The sequence below is a fragment of the Myxocyprinus asiaticus genome, chromosome 18 (assembly GCF_019703515.2).
Source record: "Myxocyprinus asiaticus isolate MX2 ecotype Aquarium Trade chromosome 18, UBuf_Myxa_2, whole genome shotgun sequence".
NCBI lineage: Eukaryota > Metazoa > Chordata > Actinopteri > Cypriniformes > Catostomidae > Myxocyprinus > Myxocyprinus asiaticus.
Genome location: NC_059361.1, coordinates 14,754,363 through 14,774,310, shown reverse-complemented (window position 1 = coordinate 14,774,310; position 19,948 = coordinate 14,754,363). Strand labels below are relative to the sequence as shown.

The 19,948-nt window shown below is 43.4% G+C and overlaps 1 protein-coding gene across 3 annotated transcripts in view; it reads right to left on the bottom strand.

Moving 5' to 3' along the window:
• Window positions 1-814: 814 nt before the first annotated feature.
• The window catches only part of LOC127455691 (inhibitory synaptic factor 1-like), a 109,417-nt gene continuing 90,283 nt past the window's right edge, over window positions 815-19,948 (bottom strand). For all 3 annotated transcript variants that reach the window (XM_051723749.1, XM_051723748.1, XM_051723750.1), the window contains one exon: window positions 815-3,074. In XM_051723749.1, coding sequence (XP_051579709.1) covers window positions 2,268-3,074 — 807 coding nt within the window. In that variant the 3' untranslated portion in view covers window positions 815-2,267. The remainder of the gene's footprint in view (window positions 3,075-19,948) is intronic.

The window sequence follows — 19,948 nt, the reverse complement described above, 5'->3', positions numbered from 1 at the left end:
GCACCATCATGAGCATTGCATGCCCTGTTTGTAGCAGATGACAGCAGGCAGAGCATTGATTCACTTTGTAGCTCGAGGTACATACAGACTATATATTATTTAATTAAATAGCAGCCTTTTGCGGTTTAATAATCACTTTGAGGCACGTAGCGACTGGCTTTTCTGGACTGAGAAGCTACCGTTATAACAAAACTTCAAAGTAAAAGCTCCGCCAAAGCTTAGTTTAAATGGAAAAATGTACGACAGAAAAAATCACTACTGTATGGTCATATAATATTGACTGTAAAACTACTACTACTACTAACAATTATAAATCAATAGTAATTGTATTATATTTAAGCAATATCTCACATCTGTTATGCTCTGTTATGCAACACTTTATTTGACAAAATATAACTCCAATGTTGTTATCTCTAACACCTGTCTCTCATTATAGTGATGGTGGAGGGAGACCTGAAAAGGCACGCCTTAATGTCAGAGAGGGGAGAGAGTGACCAGAATGCACGACGGCACCCAGAGAGTGTTAATTGTTTAGAGTGCTTTCATTTATTTAAAAAGATTTATTTACTATCGACGGTTACCTTCAATTATGTATGTTTTAGAATAAAAGGACTGACCTTGAACCTCTCCTGACTCCTCCATTGCCCTCGAACTAAGATTCTTTACAGTTATATTTTCATTTGATTAAAGTTTTAATGAATTAATTTAATCAAACAACATTTTGTTTATAAACAAAAAATACACTGTTGATATCGAATTTCAGAAAAAAAAGTAAAAAAGCAGGTATCATTATAACCTCTTGATTGCTGTAGTGCTTGGCATAAACTTTATTTTGGATATCTTTAGACAGCTCCTCTGTCATGTATTGTGAACTTTTGCATACATAATACATATGAGCTACAGTAAATATACAATTTTCTTTAGTACTGTATACACCAATTGTCATCAATCAGTGTACTTGATTGCAATCCACAATCTGACCAAATTAGGTTCTGATTGCAATTGTTAAACGTGTTTAGTATTTAAAATGTATAAGAGTGTTAATATGTAGATTGCAGAGAGACATGGTAGCACAGGATCTATTGCCCTGACCATCTCTGCTCCTCTGGGAGATGATTTTGAGTAAATTATTACGTTGAGGTGGTAATTAAAAACAATCTGTCTTCAAAGACTCATTTTGCTGGGCTACTTTGCCCTTCATTTGCCTCTCCATTTTCTCTAATGTATAGTTTCTCTCCCTCTTTCTCTCTCTCTGTTCCTCCCACTCACTCGTTTCTCGCCACCCTCCGCCCCTTCCCACCACAGAATTGTTTTTGCGCTGTAGAGTGAATACCAAAAGCTCTAACAGAGAGGCAGGTTTTTGTTACAGTCCCTCGAAGCCGGGAGCCAGGGACTCAGCACAGAAGCCCCCTTACCGAGCCTTCAACCCATCGGATCGATCAGCTATGCTATTGGCAACATCCCTTTGAATAAAACACAGCACTATTGAGTGCACAATCCCCACTGGGCTAAAAAATGGGGAGACATAACCTTTTGCATCACGGCTTTGTGCGCTGAGATTCAAGTCATCACCCCCAACGACCTTGCTTTCCCCCGCGGAGAGGAGAGAGGTAAGAGAAGGAGTGTAAATGTCAGAGTGGAATGCAGGCACTTCAAAATAATTCTGTTTTTTATCCCTTCATCCCATTCCCCCAAACCAAACGTTTTGTACTAGGGGTAGGATCCTCAAATACTTTATAAAAAAAATCAAAGGAAAGTCACACAGTGTTCTTCTTGCAGCTGCTCATACATAGACAAGAGTGTATGGGTCTTGTCATCTGCACACAAAACAGCATTCAAAACTTTTCCTAACTACAGTTCGAGGAATAGAAAGTTGTAGAATGCACAGCTCTGTATTAATAAAACTAATTTCAAACTGAATAACCCCTTAAAAGAGCTGAACCTCTTAATAGGAAAGAAACCTCAGATTAAAGAGCGAAGGGGCAACAATATATCATACAAGACCTCACAAATAAATAAATAAATACTGTTTCATTTAACTCAACTCTTTTAAATATGTGCAATAAAAATACTCCAAACGCATTAGTCATAAAATGACTTTAGCAAGTCTTGAAAGTTTCACATATATAATTTATTTAGTAATTCATTTATTGTTTTGTTTTTAATCTATTATCTATGTATTTAATATTAAATAGTATATAGTTCTTTGCAATATTCCTTAGTCCATACTTTTATTCCTTTTTTGACATTTAAAGTCAGGCATTCTCTCAGAGGTCCTTGGTTTTCTGTTTGATGGGAATATAGGGCAGTACAGTTTGAGTGCTTTTATCCGATACTGTTTGCGTGCTGCTATTTCGTAGCAGTTTTTTTCGGCAGCCTGGGTTAAGAAGACCTTTCCTGGGTAGCGTGTGAGAACCTACTACTGGCACCTTTACGGGCGAGGGACCCGCAGAGGCCATTTCTGTACAGTTATAAAGACCAGGCGTGTGGTCAGAGGAGGACAAAGAGGGCGTGGGTGAACAAGCCAGTGGGCTAGGTTCACTGTCCGTGTCTGGGGTGCCACAATCCCCTTTATCTTCCTCCTCTGCACCATCATCTTCCTCATCTTCATCATCGTCACAGCACAAGGCATGGTAGAGTATTTTGTCACTAAAGCGGACCCTCTCTCTTGTCCCGGATGTGCGAGAGGTCTTCTGACTGTGTGTTGAGCTGGACACTTCTTCGCTGGAGGAGTCTGGGGTGATGATTAAAGGTCCGTTAGGGATGGGGAGACCCCCATTCATCTGCGAGTAGACGCTGGCAGTGGCGGGTGTAGGTGTGGCCGATGAAGTCCTCCCTTGTCTGTCATCCACCTCCTCCCTGTGTGCTTTCTGGTTTGCTGTGTTAGATGCCTCCAAGAAGTTGCAAAAATCCCAGCTATCTGAGAGCATGTCCTGGCTGAGGAAGTCCAATCTGAAGGCCTCACCCAGACCACGCTCGCTACTCGAAGTGCTGCTCGCTGTTGCCACCGTCCAATCATCTGGCTCCAAGTCAAAGTCAAAATCTGATGTGAGTTTGTCAATCTGACCCACCACCTGAGAGAGAGGGGAAGAGAGAATGATGGAATAATCAGTTTTAATTTCCTTGATCATTAAGAACGAATTAGCATCACCATTAAGGTCAGTCTGGTTTTACTTTGGTCAACTCAGGTGATTCAACAAACAGTTGTCCGTTCAAAACCACATAAATATATTTTTCAAGCAAATTACTGACATGATCCTAGGATCATAATTCAATATTTTTTTTCTAAAACTGTTTGAACTTTAATAAAATTGAGTTGAATACTACTGGTATTCAAATGCCCAAACTGTACTTTGTTTCGACACTTAAGCCAAGCTTACAAAATGTATGGATTTAATTACAGTAGAACAAGATATCGTACCAAATGTCATCTAAAAAAAATAAAAATAAATAAATAAAGCCAGATGTTTTCTCAGAACTAATTTCACTTTTCTTAGCCAGTTTTTCAATTACTTTTAACTAATTGGTCCCATTTTTAAGATGTTTCACTAAGTTTGACCAGAGGTGGAAAGTAATGAAATTACAACTACTCTCATTACAGTACTTGAGTACATTTTTCACATTTTTGAACTTTTTAAGTATAAATAAATAATAGTACTTTTACTTGAGTTGATTAAAAATGAAGTATTCAACTTCGCTACAGTTAATTTTCACCACAATTACAAAGTAAAAAAATAAATAAATAAAAATAAGTAAATAAATATATCAACATTTTTCGGAAGGATAGAGTTATAAGCGCTAAATCTGTTTATAAACTAAAACGTGCTGTGCACAGCATGACAGAAGCCCGCAGGGCACAGCATCGTGAGCACAGCAGCTTGCATAATCTGCCGCCAGTGTCCTTTCTTCTCTAGCTTCTTCAAGATTTTCTGCCCTGTCACTTTACAAGGACTGTAATACTGTGATTTTCTGCATATTTCATTTTATTCTGGAAAGGAGTCATTCATTCAGGTACAAAGAAACTGTCTGAACACGTTTAACCACTGATCAAACTTCACTTGTTTTCAAGGTTGTCAATGTTTTAACTGTGTGACATTATATATGGGGATATCTTGTTTACTTGCTACTATATGTCTAAAACAAACTTTTAAATACCTTAGAAAGATACAATGCCAATAGTGTGGGAAATTAACGGGGACTCGGGGCAAAAATGCCACCAAAATTAAAAATATCCCTGAAATTCAAAATATGTAAGCAAAAAATGCCCACGCAACGAGTTCCCGTGTTTTATTAATAATATCTGATATATAGTTACAATTACATATATTGCGATCTTTTGACTTTTCACCGAACATTTTTTTTTTCCCAGCGTCCAGTTCCTTGCACCATCGCACACACAGACAGGCTTTCTGCTTCTGTGAATCCGCATCAGTTTGGTATTGTACTCCCGCGTTAAATTCCGTAACCGTTCGAAACTGACCTAGCGTGTAACACTCTCGCTCACTGTGCTGTACTGTACTTCCCTGCCTTGTGCTGCTGTTTATCTGTCTGAAAAGCCTCACCCGCTAGAGGCCAAAAGTGCGCAAGGCATGGATGTTATATAAAGAATGTATGAGAAATCACAAAACATAATGTAACCAAATGCTACAATTTACTTAATAATAATATCTCAATATGTTAAATAACCATACTGTTAATTAAGACTTTATTATTACAATAATAGGATAATTGGATAATTGCTGCAATATCATAGAGGATACCTTTCCTCCTCTATGATATTGCATTATATTAGTTTTGTACAGTATGATAACTTAGCCAAAATACTTGGAAATACGTGAATGAGAATAAACCTGAAATAGGAATGTGTTTCTGTCACAATGCACATTATGTAGTTAAGAGACAATTTAGAGACATTTATAATGTTACAAATGGAAATTTCTATTTAAATAAATGTTGTATTCTTAAAATGTTCCGTTTGTCCAAAAATCCTCTTGCAGCTATGCAGATCTTGTGATTTACTTGTCTTTTTATTGTGCATCTGGGCTGTCCACTTCCCTCTCTATCCTGGTTAGAGATTATTTTTTCAAAACAGCAATGCATGGAACAGCCTTTATCTCTCTAAAACAATAGACTTTAGGAGAAAATAGAATTTCAAGAGAAATGTGTTCCTTTTTGCCTATTTTTAACCCTTTCCTATGTAATGTAACACATATGTTACAGTTAATAACTGGGCCCCACAGAGGAGCGTCACAAATATGTGTTTCTGCAACAGTCAGTTACGTTACAAGCTGCCAGATTCAAACTGGCTTTCGTGCTGACACAGTCTGCATTAGTCAAGGGTCTGTTATATTCGCTCAAACAGTTGCTCATACAGTCTTTTAAACCACTGAATAAATGTATTTTATATACATACATCCAACTCATCATCAAAGTTCCATGATCAAAAGTTTACAGCTCTTATACACATAGTCAATACATCAAACGCGATCTTCAGATGTGTACTGCCATTTGTTTACATTAGTAGCGGCTGTCATTCGTCAAACAAAAAGCTACTCAAAGAGTCTTTTCAAGCACATAATATGTTTATTTTATGTAACAAACAACCAAATTGTCACCAAAGTACCACCAAAACAGTTCACAGCTTGTATATGCACAGCCATAATATCTAAAAGTGATCATCCCATGCTTAGGTGCAGATGCGGTATTCATTCACCCAAACAGTTCCCTATCTGTCACTCACTCGACGTTGTGTCGATGTAGTGACACTAGGGGGTCACTCTTGGGAGCCCGAGACACCTCTGGTCTTTGATAAAAGGCCAATGAAAATTGGCGAGTGGTATTTGCATGCCACTCCCCCGGACATACGGGTATAAAAGGAGCTGGTATGCAACCACTCATTCAGATTTTCTCTTCGGAGCAGAACGGTCATGCTCACTGAGCTGAATACTACTGTTCATTCACCTCTGCTGGATCTGACGGCGCATTTCAGCGGCTTCTCCCCCTCTGCACTGGTGCACTGCAGAGAATGCCCCTGGGCGCTTCGGCAGAAATAAAAGAGTATATTTCTCTAAAAGAGTATATTTCTCTAAAAGAGCAGCACACACAGAATGTATTTTTAAAGATGCGTCTTTTTAAAGATGCTTTTCCGATTGTGTGTTATTCCTGGTTGCGCTCGTTATCTCTCGCCTTCTGACAGTCACGATCACTGTCTTTCTTGTCTGGGCACTGCTCACGTGGAGACAGCGTTCGTGGATGGTCATGTTCTCATTGCGAGAATATGTCCATGGCAACGTTGCGGTCGCGGCTTGCCTTCGTAAGAAAGCAAGCCACCCCAGAGGCTCCCGCCTCGGTCCTTTTACCCACGGGTATGAGGCCAGCGCGGCTAGCACTGGGGGCGATTTGGGGACCCTAATGGGACCACCTTCGCTGGGTATCCCCCCGTGGACCTCCCATTCCCCAGCACGCTCCTCAGCCCCGATCGGGCTTCCAGATGAGTCCGCCGGCTCGTCTCACGGCGAGTTCGACCTCTTATTCGGAGCCCGCGAAAGTGATGAGCTCTCGAGCACAGCATCGGAGAGCGGGCTTGTCCAGTCAGAAGCCTCAGCTGGGCTCCTCCCTTCGGGGTCGATTGCCCAGTCACGGGCTGACGCGGAGATGACGACATGCTTTCCCGGGCAGCCACGAGCGTTGGCTAGAGTGGAACTCACTGCTTTTCCCTGAACCCTCGCGGCTCGGTGATTGGTTCCTGGGCTAGCGACGCCGCTCAAAGCCATGCCCCACACCCGTTCCTTTCTTCCCGGAAGTGCACGAAGAGCTGACAAAGTCGCGAGAGGCAATTTTTACTGCCAGGTCCCAATCTTTTCAGCTTCCCTGCCCTCACTACCCTCGATGGTGGAGCGGCCAAGGGCTATTCGGCAATCCTCTAGTGGATAAAGGTGCTCGCGGTGCACCTATGCCCGCAGAGCGCTGCCACCTGGCGCGGGTGCCCAAAGCCCCCGTCCAAGGCCTGTAGGTTTACGTCATCTCTTACAGCCAAGGCCTACGGTGCTGCTGGACAAGGCGCTAAAGGAACTGCACGAGGGTAGTTCCGCCCCAGGATTGATGCAGGAACTGCGCTTGGTGATCGACCTCGCTCTCCGAGCGACGGAAGTCACGGCGCGGTTTCTCGGGCAGACGATGGCCACACTAGTGGTCCAGAAGCGCCACCTTTGGCTCAACCTGGTCAAGATGGATGAGGCCGACAAGACACGATTCCTTGCTGCCCCCATTTCCCAAGCAGGCCTATTCGGCGACACCGTCGAGGACTTTGCCCAGCAGTTTTCAATGGTAGAGCACTAGATGGATGCTAGCCGGCATATCCTGCCCCGGCGCGGCTCAAGATCCCGCACCCCATCTACTCATCACCAAGGGCGTCCCCCTGCGGTGACTGCACCGGCTCCGCCGCAGCCTGCACCTTCGGCCCGGCCCCGGCGTGGAGCCCACCGCAGGAAGCAGACGCCACCCGTCTCACGGCTGCCCAGAACCCATGAAAGGCTTCAGAGCGCCCTTGAGATGGGCGACCCAGGGACAACTAAACCCGCTGCTCTGGAGCTGGTAAGCAGATCGCCATCTTTTTGTTACCTTTTGCATTTAATTGCGCTGCATGCCCAAGTGGCTGCAGTACTAAAGAGCTCAGCAAGAGCGGTTTCCTTGTTCGCTGGGTCACGTATCCAGTGTGCACGGCCGTCATCACGACCACCGTCCACCACTATATTTGGCAGGTTTGGCACTCCAGCGGCAGTCTCCCGCACCTGAGCGCCCAGCTATGGCACAAATCCGCCTCCGATGTGACAGTCTCCACGGGTCACGAGGACAGGTCTCTTCCTCCCCCGTCCCAGGCTGTTCTGGGAGTGGTCACAAGGAGGTAAGTGCTTCGATGTCCTTAGACTCAGCACGGCCACGACGTGGTGTGGCACCTCAAGCTCCGCCCCACCGCGAGGCCCCACCTGCCGGTACGTCCGATGACGTTGTCCCTTTGGTCCCCCTTGTGCGGAACTTGGACGCATGCCTTGCGCTTTCAAATCCGTCGCGAGGGCTGGTCTGGACTGTCCGACTCGGCTGCGTGATTCACTTCGCTGGGCGTCCGCCCAGGTTCAGCGGTGTCCACTTCACCTTGGTGAAGGACGAAAACGCTGCTACCTTGCGCGGAGATCGCTACCCTTCTACGGAAGGGCGCGATAGAACATGTCCCTCCAGCCGAGATGAAGAAGGGGTTTTTCAACCCCTACTTCATTGTACCGAAAAAAGGCGGTGGGTTGCGGCCAATCTTGGACCTGTGAGTTCTGAACTAGGCTTTACACAGACTCCCGTTCAAGATGCTGACGCAAAAACGCATTCTGGCGAGCGTCTGGCATCAAGATTGGTTCGCGGCGGTAGACCTGAAGGATGCGTACTTCCACGTCTCGATCCTTCCTCGACACAGACCCTTCCTGCGGTTTGCGTCCGAGAGTCAGGCGTATCAGTACAAAGTCCTCCCTTTCGGCCTGTCCCTGTCTCCTCACATCTTTACGAAGGTCGCAGAGGCTGCCCTTGCCCCGTTAAGGGAGTTGGGCATTCGCATTCTCAACTATCTTGATGACTGGCTAATCCTAGCTCATTCTCGAGACATGTTGTGCGCACACAGGGACCTGGTGCTCTCACACCTCAGCCGACTAGGGCTTCGGGTCAACTAGGAAAAGAGCAAGCTCCTCCAGGTTCAGAGTATCTCTTTTCTCGGTTTGGAGTTGGACTCAGTCTCCTTGACGGCGCATCTTACGAACGAGCGCACCCAGTCGGTGCTGGCCTGTTTGAAGGCGTTCAAACAGAAAACAGCTGTTCCACTGAAACTTTTGCAGAGGCTCCAGGGGCATATGGCATCCTCGGCGGTGGCCACCCCGCTCGGGTTGATGCATATGAGGCCGCTTCAGCACTGGCTCCAGACTCGAGTCCTGAGACGGGCATGGTGCCACGGGACACACCGTGTGGCCATTACGTCGGTCTGTCACCGTCTTTTCAGCCCTTGGACCGACCTCTTGTTTCTACGGGCAGGTGTTCCTCTAGAACTGGTCTCCAGGCACGTCGTGGTCACAACAGACGCCTCCAAAATGGGCTGGGGCACTGTTTGCAATGGGCACGCAGCCGCCGGCCTCTGGACAGGTCTGCGACTGCATTGGCACATCAACTGCCTCGAGTTGATGGCAATTCTGCTCGCCCTGTGGAGGTTTTGGCTGTTGATCCAGGGCAAGCACGTGTTAGTTTAGACAGACAACACGACAACGGTAGTATATGTCAACCGCCAAGGCGGTTTGCGCTCTCGTTGTATGTCACAACTCGCTTGCGGTGGTAGACATGATCACTCAGTCTAGGGCCCCCTCTACGAGGCGCCTGTATGCCTTTAAGTGGCGTCTGTTCGCTAAGTGGTGTTCTTCCCGTCGGGAAGACCCCCAGAGATATTCAGTCAGATCAGTGCTTTCCTTCCTGCAGGAGAGGTTGGAAGGGAGGCTGTCCCCTTCCACCTTGAAGGTGTACGTTGCCACCATAGCAGCACACCACGACGCAGTCGACGGTAAGTCCTTAGGGAAGCACGACCTGATAATCAGGTTCCTAAGAGGTGCCAGGAGGCTGAATCTCTCCAGACCGCGCCTCATTCCCTCATTGGACCTCTGTAGTTCTCCAGGGTCTACAGAGAGCCCCCTTTGAGCCTTTGCAGTCAGCCGAGGTTAAGGCACTCCCCTTGAAGACTGCCCTCCTTACTGCGCTCACTTCCATCAAGAGGGTAGGTGACCTGCAAGTGTTCTCTGTCAGCGAAACGTGCCTGGAGTTCAGTCCAGGTTACTCTCACGTGATCCTGAGATCCTGACCAGGCTATATGCCCAAGGTTCCCACCACCCCTTTAGGGACCAGGTGGTGAACCTGCAAGCGCTGCCCCAGGAGGAGGCAGACCCAGCCCTGTCGTCGCTGTGTCCGGTGCGCGCTTTACGCATCTATTTGGATCGCACGCAGAGCTTTAGAATCTCTGAGCAGCTCTTTGTCTGCTTTGGTGCACAGTGGAAAGGAAGCACTGTCTCCAAGCAGAGGATCACCCACTGGCTCATTGATGCCATAACTATGGCATATGTCGCCTAGGACATGCCGCACCCGGTAGGGCTACCAGTCCATTCTACCAGGGGTGTAGCGGCTCCCTGGGCCCTGGCCAGGGGTGCCTCTCTAACAGACATTTGCAGAGCAGCAGGCTGGGCAACACCCAACACCTGTGCAAGGTTCTACAACCTCCAGGTGGAACCGGTTTCAACAAAGGTAGTGGCACGCAACACAAGCGGATAAGCCCGGGATAGCTGGCCGGGTGTATCGCTTGCACATAGCGCCTTCCACCTCCCTTGGAGCTGAAGACGTGCGCCATTAATTCCCAGTAGTGTTCACAAACTTTTTTCCCTGGTTGACTTCCTCCAAGCCCTGTGGCAGTCGAGTTTTCGGAGAGACTCGCTGCCGGCCCAATACACGCGCTAACTAAGAGTCCTGTTCTGGGGCAGGTGCTCCGTATGTGGCGGTTCCCTGTAAGGCTAACCCCATGTGATATATATCTTCCGCTAGTTAGTTTCCCTGCTGGCAAACTGCATCTTCCTTGGGCAGAACCCCTCTGCCCCAGTCTCCATGTTTGTAGTAACTCCTCCCCCATTGGGCAGGATCTACCTTGAAGGCTCTCCACATGGTTGGAAAGACCATGTGACTTATTCTTTAATTAAATACCCCCCCCCCCCTTTGGGTGAGGTGTGGTCTCCGCGGTGTCTTCCCCTTGGGAGGGACACCCCCCGACTAGACCTGGTGGCCCAGTCGGATAATCCCCCTTCTTTTTTAGGGAGTGGAAAAAGAGAAGGGGAAAAGAGGCCACAACTGGGTTAAGCCTGTCTCTATCTTTGGGTAGTCGACTTGTCCCCAAAAAGGGCCATTCGACACTCATAACTATGTTGGGGGAGGTTACGTGTCGACCTGGTGTGCTGGCTATGAGGCACACCAGGTCGACACGTAACCTGTGCAAGGTTCTACAACCTTGCACAGGCACACAACAGTCTGCCCACCACACACCGCCAGTTCATGTAACACAGTTCAGCCGTTTCGTATAGGGACCCCTAGTGTCACTACATCGACACAACGTTGAGTGAGTGACAGATAGGGAACGTCATGGTTACTTGTGTAACCTCCGTTCCCTGATGGAGGGAACGAGACGTTGTGTTCCTCCTGCCACAAGGCTGAACTACCCGCTGAAATGGCTGGACCTTATATCAGCTCTTCAGCATAAAACCTGAATGAGTGGTTGCATACCAGCTCCTTTTATACCCGTATGTCTGGGGGAGTGACATGCAAATACCACTCGCCAATTTTCATTGGCCTTTTATCAAAGACCAGAGGTGTCTCGGGCTCCCAAGTGTGACCCCCTAGTGTCACCACATCAACACAACGTCTCGTTCTCTCCATCAGGGAATGGAGGTTACACAAGTAACCATGACGTTTTTTCAGGCATATAATACGTACTGAAACAGACTAGCCAAACTATCACAAAAGCACCACGATAACAGTAAAACTCATATACTCACAGATTCTGATCGAGTGCGATTATCCGATGCATGCAGTGAAGTCTGTTTACATTAGCGCTTGCCAAACACACACACACACACACACACACACACACACAAACACACAAAATGTCTGAGATGTCAGACAGTGCATAGGCAAACCAGACTGCTGATATTATTTGCTCATTTGTTTTTACAGCTATAAAAACAAAATAAATAAATAAAAAAATTTAAAAAAAAGCACAGCAGACATAACCCAATGTCTCAATTTATAACCCAATTTATGACAAGATATCAAAAATTAAAATAAAAATACCGGTCTAGAGGCTGCCCTAGACCTTTTCTTGAGGACCAAATTAGCACTTTAGAGTGCTTTTGTAAGGAATAGGTGACACAGTATATGTTTGCCATCACAGGTGTAGAGAAAATTGAATAAATACCACCTAAAACAATTATTTCAAACTGTAATAATAATTTGCAATTAATGATTTTGACAGTAATTTTTTATACATTTAATGCATCCTTGGTGAAAGGAATATGTTTTTGTGTTCTAAAAATGGAAGCATATATACTATATATAATATAATTTTCATAAAGTAAATTACTTAAGTAGTTTTTCGGCAAATTAATTATTTACTCTTACTTGAGTCATAATATTTCTCAGTACTTCTACTTGTACTCAAGTGAATTATTTCTTCAGTAGCAGTACTTTTACTTATGTAAAATAAATAAATAAATAAATAAAGTAATCTTTCCACCACTGAGTTTGACTACCTGAAAGATGTCTTAATTTGGAACAGTATATCTATTGTTTTATAAAAGAAAACCTAACAAATGTATTGTTTTTACATACGTACGAAATCTTTATTTAAACTAAATGTCATTTGGTTGGATACTTTGTTATCTTGTTCAACGAAATACATGCATTTTCAAGTGTAGTTTAAGTGTCTAAATACTTTTGGGGGCCACTATATAAAAACTGTACATTTTCTTTCCCAGCATGGAACCAATTTTGTTTTCTCAGTCTTTTTGAGAAAGGCTTTTTTATAACCTTGAGCAATTAGAAGTAATGTGTATACTGCCTTCAGACTTGTGTAACATGGCCTTTACTATACAATGCAAGTTCTCTGTTGGTTAAGGTGTGTTTTCCCTTCACTTTGTGGCATAAACATGCAAGGATCAGATGAATATGCCCTGCTGGCATGAGGGATTAAAAATCTAATTCATTTATCCAGCACAATGACTCCAAAGGAGCAATTAGGAGCACTAAATCCCTGATTACACCACAGGAGGAGGGCCTGTGTTTCTGTGATCTGCTCGCTGATTTAACAGATGAGTTGCCTGAGACACTTTTCCTCATCTCTATCTGTAATTACTCACTGAGCAGTTGATACTCTATTTAAACATGTGCTGCAAAATCTGGTTGTTGAGTTTACTCAAACGTTATATGGAATATGACTGCTTGGCTTATTTTAATTGTCTCAATTTTTACATTCATTTCTTTTGTTTTTACTGTATGGCTTCTACAGTATGTCAGGTAGAATTCATTAGTTATGACTAAGCCCACACAGAATCTGGGCCAGTAGATTTCCACAGAGTTTAAAGGTCTGTCATTCACAAAGTTCTACACATTCACCACCCCTAGATTGTTTGTTTATGCAACATTTTGGCTAATATGCTTTCAACTGCCAATAACAGTGTAGACCTCTCAGCTCCATTTAACACATTTTACATTTAAAACATAGTTGTAATATATTCCCTAGAATTCCACAGATTTTTCTTCCAAAAACATTTTTGTTTATTTCATTTTTTTTTTTTTAAGTTTGCTTATTTCTGAGTCTGGATATCAGAATCAGAATCAGAATGAGCTTTATTAACAAGTATGCTTACACATACAAGGAATTTGTCTTGGTGACAGAAGCTTCCAGTGTGCAAAGAATACAACAACAAGACAGAGATAATAATAAAAAAATAGAATAAAAATAAAAAGTGAATAGAAAATATAAGTATATATAGAAATACACTAGGGGTGTAATGGTACATGTATTCGTCCCGAACCGTCACGGTACGGATGTCATGGTTCCGTGCATGCAGTCAGAAGAAGAATACATCTGAGTCAGTCACAGGCGATCCACACATCAATCCAGAAGGGGGCGCGCGCAGTAATGCAACGCTTTTTGCTAACCGCCACAACAGGAAAAAGAGTAGAAGAAGAAGACACCATCTACGCATCAACCCAAAAGAAGAATGGTGAGTTCAGGTGACACGCAAGAGCTCGAACACTCGCCTACTTGTTTTAAATCAGCAGTGGAGAGCGAGTGGTAGATAGGACGAGGACAGTGTGTCGGCGTTGTAAAGCAGCTGTACAGTATGTGAGTGGAAATACATCCAACATGCTAACACATATCAGACAACATCACCCAGATGTGCCAATCACCGGAGCTAGGCTGAAAAAGATGACAGGAGTGCAAAAACTTATCCCTGCAGCTTTTAACCAGCCTCTGGATGTGAGAGCAGACAGGGCCAAAGTCATTACCCAGGCAATTGGCATATACACAAACAACATATAGTTTAAGTGGAACAAATTGTAACACTCCTTCTCCTAATGCACAAGTTTTATTTGTCATTATTCTATTTATTTTGTACTTTTATAACAAAAGAGATGCTTTTCAGTTTTGTAGCTGATTGTGACCAAATACCTTTTGTTTTTTATCAGCCCTACAAAAAAATATGACCTATGCAAGAGTGCATTCTGTTTACTGCTTAGTGCTTAATACACTAAAGGAGGCTGTACTGTACCATCTCAGTGGAACAAACTGTAATTTACACTACTGTCTGTTCAAAATAAATGAAAAGCATTTTGGGATTTGTTGCTTTTTCCTGTAATGAACTTGTATCGAACCGTGGCCCCAAAACCGTGGTACGTACCGAACCATGACTTCTGTGTACCGTTACACCCCTAAAATACACAATAAGACTATATACAGTACTGTGCAAAAGTTTTAGGCACTTAAGATGTTTCGCAAAAACATTTGTCTTAAGTTAGTTATTTATATCTTCAGCTTTAGTGTGTCAATAGGTAAAATACATTTTAGACTCCCAAACATTACTTTTGCAAATAGAAAAGATTAGAATAGAAGAACAGGGCACTCTGCAAGAGGTGGTATTGCACCCACAGAGCCCCCCACTGAACATCGTGTCAGTCTGGGATTACATGAAGATACAGAAGCAATTGAGACAGCCTAAATAGACAGAAGAACTGTGGTGAATTCTCCAAGAAGCTTGGTACAACCTATCTGCAAACAACCAAGTAAAACTGTGGTGTACCTAGGAGAATTGGGGCTGTTTTAAAGGCAAAGGTGGCCACACCAAATATTGATTTTGCTTTTTTTATGTTTACTGGACTTTGTAGGATGTTAACTGATAAATGAAAACTATTTATGGCATTATATTTGAAGACATCCTCACTATGCAACATTTTTCACAAGTGCCTAAAACTTTTGCACAGTACTATATATATATATATATATATATATATATATATATATATATATATATATATATGTGTGTGTGTGTGTACAAATACAATTCTGTTAAATACAGATGCAAGGGAATGTATGGCAGAAGAGGTAGGGTATGTTGGATAAATATAAATAGACTAAGCTGTGTATTGCACATAATTATTGCTCAACGGGGCAGTTTTAACTGTTCATGATGGTTCTGGTGCTCAGTGCTCTATAGCGCTGTCCAGAAGGCAACTGTTCAAAAAGGTAGTGGGCTGGGTGAGTGGGTCCAGAATGATTTTTCCAGCCTTTTTCCTCACTCTGGAAGTGTACAGTTCTTGAAGGGAGGGCAGGGGGCAACCAATAATTGTCTCAGCAGTCCAAACTGTCCTTTGTAGTCTTCTGATGTCTGATTTCATAGCTGAACCAAACCTGACAGTTATTGAAGTGCAGAGGATAGACTCAATGACTGCTGAGTAGAACTTTATCAGCAGTGCCTGTGGCAGGTTGAACTTCCTCAGCTGGCAAAGGAAGTACAACCTTTGCTGGGCCTTTTTCACAATGGAGTCAATGTGGGTCTCCCACTTCAGGTCCTGTGAGATGGTAGTACCCAGGAACCTGAATGACTCCACTGCTGCCACAGTTCTGTTTAGAATGGTAAGTGGGGTCAATGTTGGGGTGTTCCTCCTAAAGTCCACTATCATCTCCACTGTTTTGAGTGTGTTTAGCTCCAGGTTGTTTTGACTGCACCAGTGAGCCAGCCATTCTACCTCCCTTCTGTATACAGACTCATTGTCATCTTGGATGAGGCCGATGACAGTGGTGTCGTCTGCAAACTTCAGGTGCTTGACAGAGGGGTCCTTGGTAGTGCAATCATTGGTACACAGGGAGAAGAGTAGTGGGGAGAGCACTTATACCTGGGGGCACCAATGCTGATCATGCATGTGCTGGAAGTGAATTTCCCCTGTCCCACTAGCTGCTGCCTGTCCGTCAGAAAGCTGGTGATCCACTGACAGATAGATGTGGGAACAGAGAGTTGGTGTAATTTAGTCCGGAGAATAGCTGGGATGATGGTGTTGAAAGCCGAACTGAAGTCCACAAATAGAATCCTTGCATATGTCCCTGGTCTGTCCAGATGTTGCAGGATATGATGCAATCCCATGTTGACTGCATCATCCACAGACCTGTTTGTTCGATAGGCAAATTGAAGGGGATTTAGAAAGGGTCCAGTGATGTTCTTCAAGTGGGCCAACACCAATCTATCAAATGACTTCATGATCACAGATGTCAGAGCGACGGGTCTGTAGTCATAAAGTCCCATGATTTTGGGTTTCTTTGGGACAGGAATGATGGTGGAGCATTTGAAGCAGCAGGAAACTTCACACTGCTCCTAGTGATCTATTGAAGATCTGTGTGAAGATGGGGGCCAGCTGGTCAGCACAGGATTTTAGACAAGTGGTGAAACACCATCTGGGCCCTGTGCTTTCCTTGTCTTTTGTTTCCGGAAGACACAGCACACCTCCTCTTCGCATATCTTATGTGCAGGTTGAATAGCAGGAGGGGGGTTGCAGGTGGTGGTGATGTTTGTGTGAAGTGAAGGTCAGAGCAGGTGTGGGGTGTGAGACTGGGCCTTTCAAATCTACAGTAAAACACATTCAAGTCATCAGCCAGTTGTTGGTTCTCTACAGTGTTGTGGGATGGTGTCTTGAAGTTAGTAAAGTCTTTCTGGCCTCTCCACACTGATGCAGGGTCGTTAGCTGAATAACTATTTTTCAGCTTATCAAAGTAGCTTCTTTTAGCCACCCTGATTTCCTTATTTAGTGTGTTCCTGGCCTGATTTTGCAAGATTTTATCCCCACTTCTGTAAGCACCCTCTTTGGCCTGACAAAGCTGCCTGAGTTTTGCTGTAAACCATGGTTTGTCATTGTTGTATGTTAAATAAGTCCTAGTAGGAATGCACATATCCTCACAGAAACTGATATATGATGTCACAGTATCTGTGAGCTCATCCAGACTTGTGTCTGAAGCCTCAAATACACTCAAATCAGTGCAGTCAATGCAGGCTTGTAGTTCCTGCTCTGCTTAATTGGTCCATCTATGGCTAGATAAACAATGTGGGTGAAGAAACATTTTCAAAAATTGGGAGGAAGATCCAGTCAAATAATGAAGAACAATAATATGAAATAGGAACCTGACATTCTGCACTGTCCAGGACAAAAGAAGCCCTTCAAATTAATCTTGAACTTCACATGAAAGACAAAAAAAAATAAATAATAAAAAAAAACACCTTTTAGCATGATATGTCAAATTTACAAAGCTAATTAGCTAAATTCAAATAATAATAATAATAATAATAAAATAATAATAAAAATAAAAAATCTTTGATGAAAAGGCCCAGTAAAACAATACATGCATTACATTAAAAACATTTAAATTACATACCTACACTAAAAAAACCCAAAGTTAACGGTGCAATATAAGTAATAAAGAATAAGTAAAGTATGAGTATAAAAGTACTAAGACTTAAACATCTCATCTTGGCTGCTTATATAAAATACTAATAGCAGTTAGGATAAAAGTCTTTCTTTACAAGTTCTTTTTCACCAAAGGTACCATGCACCATCTCCCAGATGAGAGTATTTGAAATGAGTCATGGAAGGGGTGTGAAAGATCCTTGCACTAATGGAAGATTTCCTTTTGACTGCCCGTGTGTACAGTTCTGTATGAGGTACTTGCTGTGTGCCTATTATCTTACTTGCCTGATTTGTAATCCTTGAAAGACTGTTTTTACATTTAACTGAAAGAGTATTAAACCAGGATGATATATTGAAAGTGAGCACAGATTCAATGAGTAATTTGTACACAGTTGTTAAAATGTCCTTGCAGATATTAAAACTCTGCAGCTTTCGAAGAGTTGTTGAGCCTTCTTAAAAACTTTGTCTGCATGCTTGGCAAAGGTGAGATGGTGGTCAATCTCTGTACCAAGATATTTAAAAGATTCCACCTCCTCAACCACCTCTCCCTTATGATTGATTGGACTAAAAAGTGGGTGAGCATTATCAGCACCACAACACAGTTCTTTAGTTTTGCTGATATTAATCTCCAACAAGCTTACCTCATTCCAGGCTGTGAGGTAGTTAACAAAACTGAAGTATATGTCCAATGTCTGACTATCCTTCATACACCCCACCAGTGCCATATCGTCTGCATACTTTAGAAGTGCCAGATTGTTGCTGTTGCAGGTTATTTCATTGGTGTAAATGGAGAAGAGAATTGGTGATAAGACAGCCATGATTTAAAACCATTTACCAGCACATGTTGTGGTAGATATTGTGAAAAGCTTTTAATCCATAAAATCAGGGTTTGATGCACTTGTATGTCCTCCAGATGCTTTAAAAGGGTGTTAGTATGCACTGTGTTAAAAGCAGCGGATAATATCCATAAATAAAACCCTGATGCAGGAGTGTGGCAAGTCCAGGTGCCTTGCAGCTTTGTTCAGTAGTGTGAGACTTGCATCCTTAACACCACGACTTGCCCTGTATACAAACTGCAGTGGAGTGAGCTTGCCCTCCACTGCCCGGGAGAGCTGCTGGCTGACCACTCTCTCTAAACACTTGCATAGCACAGATGTCAGTTCCACAGGTCTGTAGCCTTTAGGCTCCTTGGCATGTGACTTTTTCAGGGAGGGGAATGATGGTGGTTTCCTTCCAGGCCTGTGGGACAAAGCTGGAGTTGAGAAGTAGCTGAAAAGTTGTGCCAGCACACACTTCAGCTTAACTGCACATTCCTTCAGTACCTTGCCTTGTATGCCACCAGGCCCCTGTGCCTTGCGGGGCTTGGCATGGAGCAAAACATTTGCCACAGTTCCTTCTTCAATTGTAATGGGAGGAAAAGCATGAGGGTTCACAGGGTTCCAGTGGCCTTTTGAGACTGTATTATTAAAACGAGCATAAAATGTGTTAAATTTTGGTGGCAAAACTGGCAGGATCAGAACACTGGTTTCTAAATGACTTCTGGTTTCTTCCCATTCATTGTGTTTTATGCCTTGCCAAGCCATCTGTGCATTTCCTGTAGTAAACTTTTCCTCTACTTTCTGCTTAAAATTCAGCTTGGCCACTTTAGTTTTATGTTTTAGTTTTGTTTTTTGTTTTTTCTAGTTGCTTGACACAGTGTTTGTCACCTTTTAAAAATGCTATTTTTTTTTCCAATTGAGACAATGTTTCAGTTCTTTTGTAACCCAGGGCTTATTGTTTTGGTACAGTCTCACTTGTCTTACAGGGATGACATTAGACACAAAGAAATCAAAATAACCAGAAATAGAGGCAGTGAGCAAGTTCATATTATCTTTATAACTCTGAAAGAATATGTCCCAATCTGTAACTTCAAAACAGCCTTTTATAATTTCAGTAGATTCAGAATCCCATACCTGAATGTTTCTTGTTTGTACTTTTCAGTTTTCAATTTTTGTCTGTATCGGGGTAAAAGGAGGACAGCATTATGGTCAGACTGACCAAGTGATGGCCATACTTTGGAGCTGTAGACGCAAGGTTTCCAAAACATAAATACAATGACTTATCCAGCCTGGTGGCAGATGTAAAGTATTGCTCCAGTTTATGGCAAGAGCGCTGTGTCATTACACCTGTTAACATCACCAATCAGCAACACCGGCTGGTCTCCAACTCTGTTCACAGTATTATTAAAGCTGTCAGCTATACATTCTGCAGCAAATGTGAAATCTGGTCCCAGAACATACACCAAAATTGCTATGATCTGGGCAATTTCACAGGGGGAAATAGTGTGGTCAGGAGACAACCTTTATTTTGTGATGTTTTGAACATTCTTTTTCCTCACCATGAA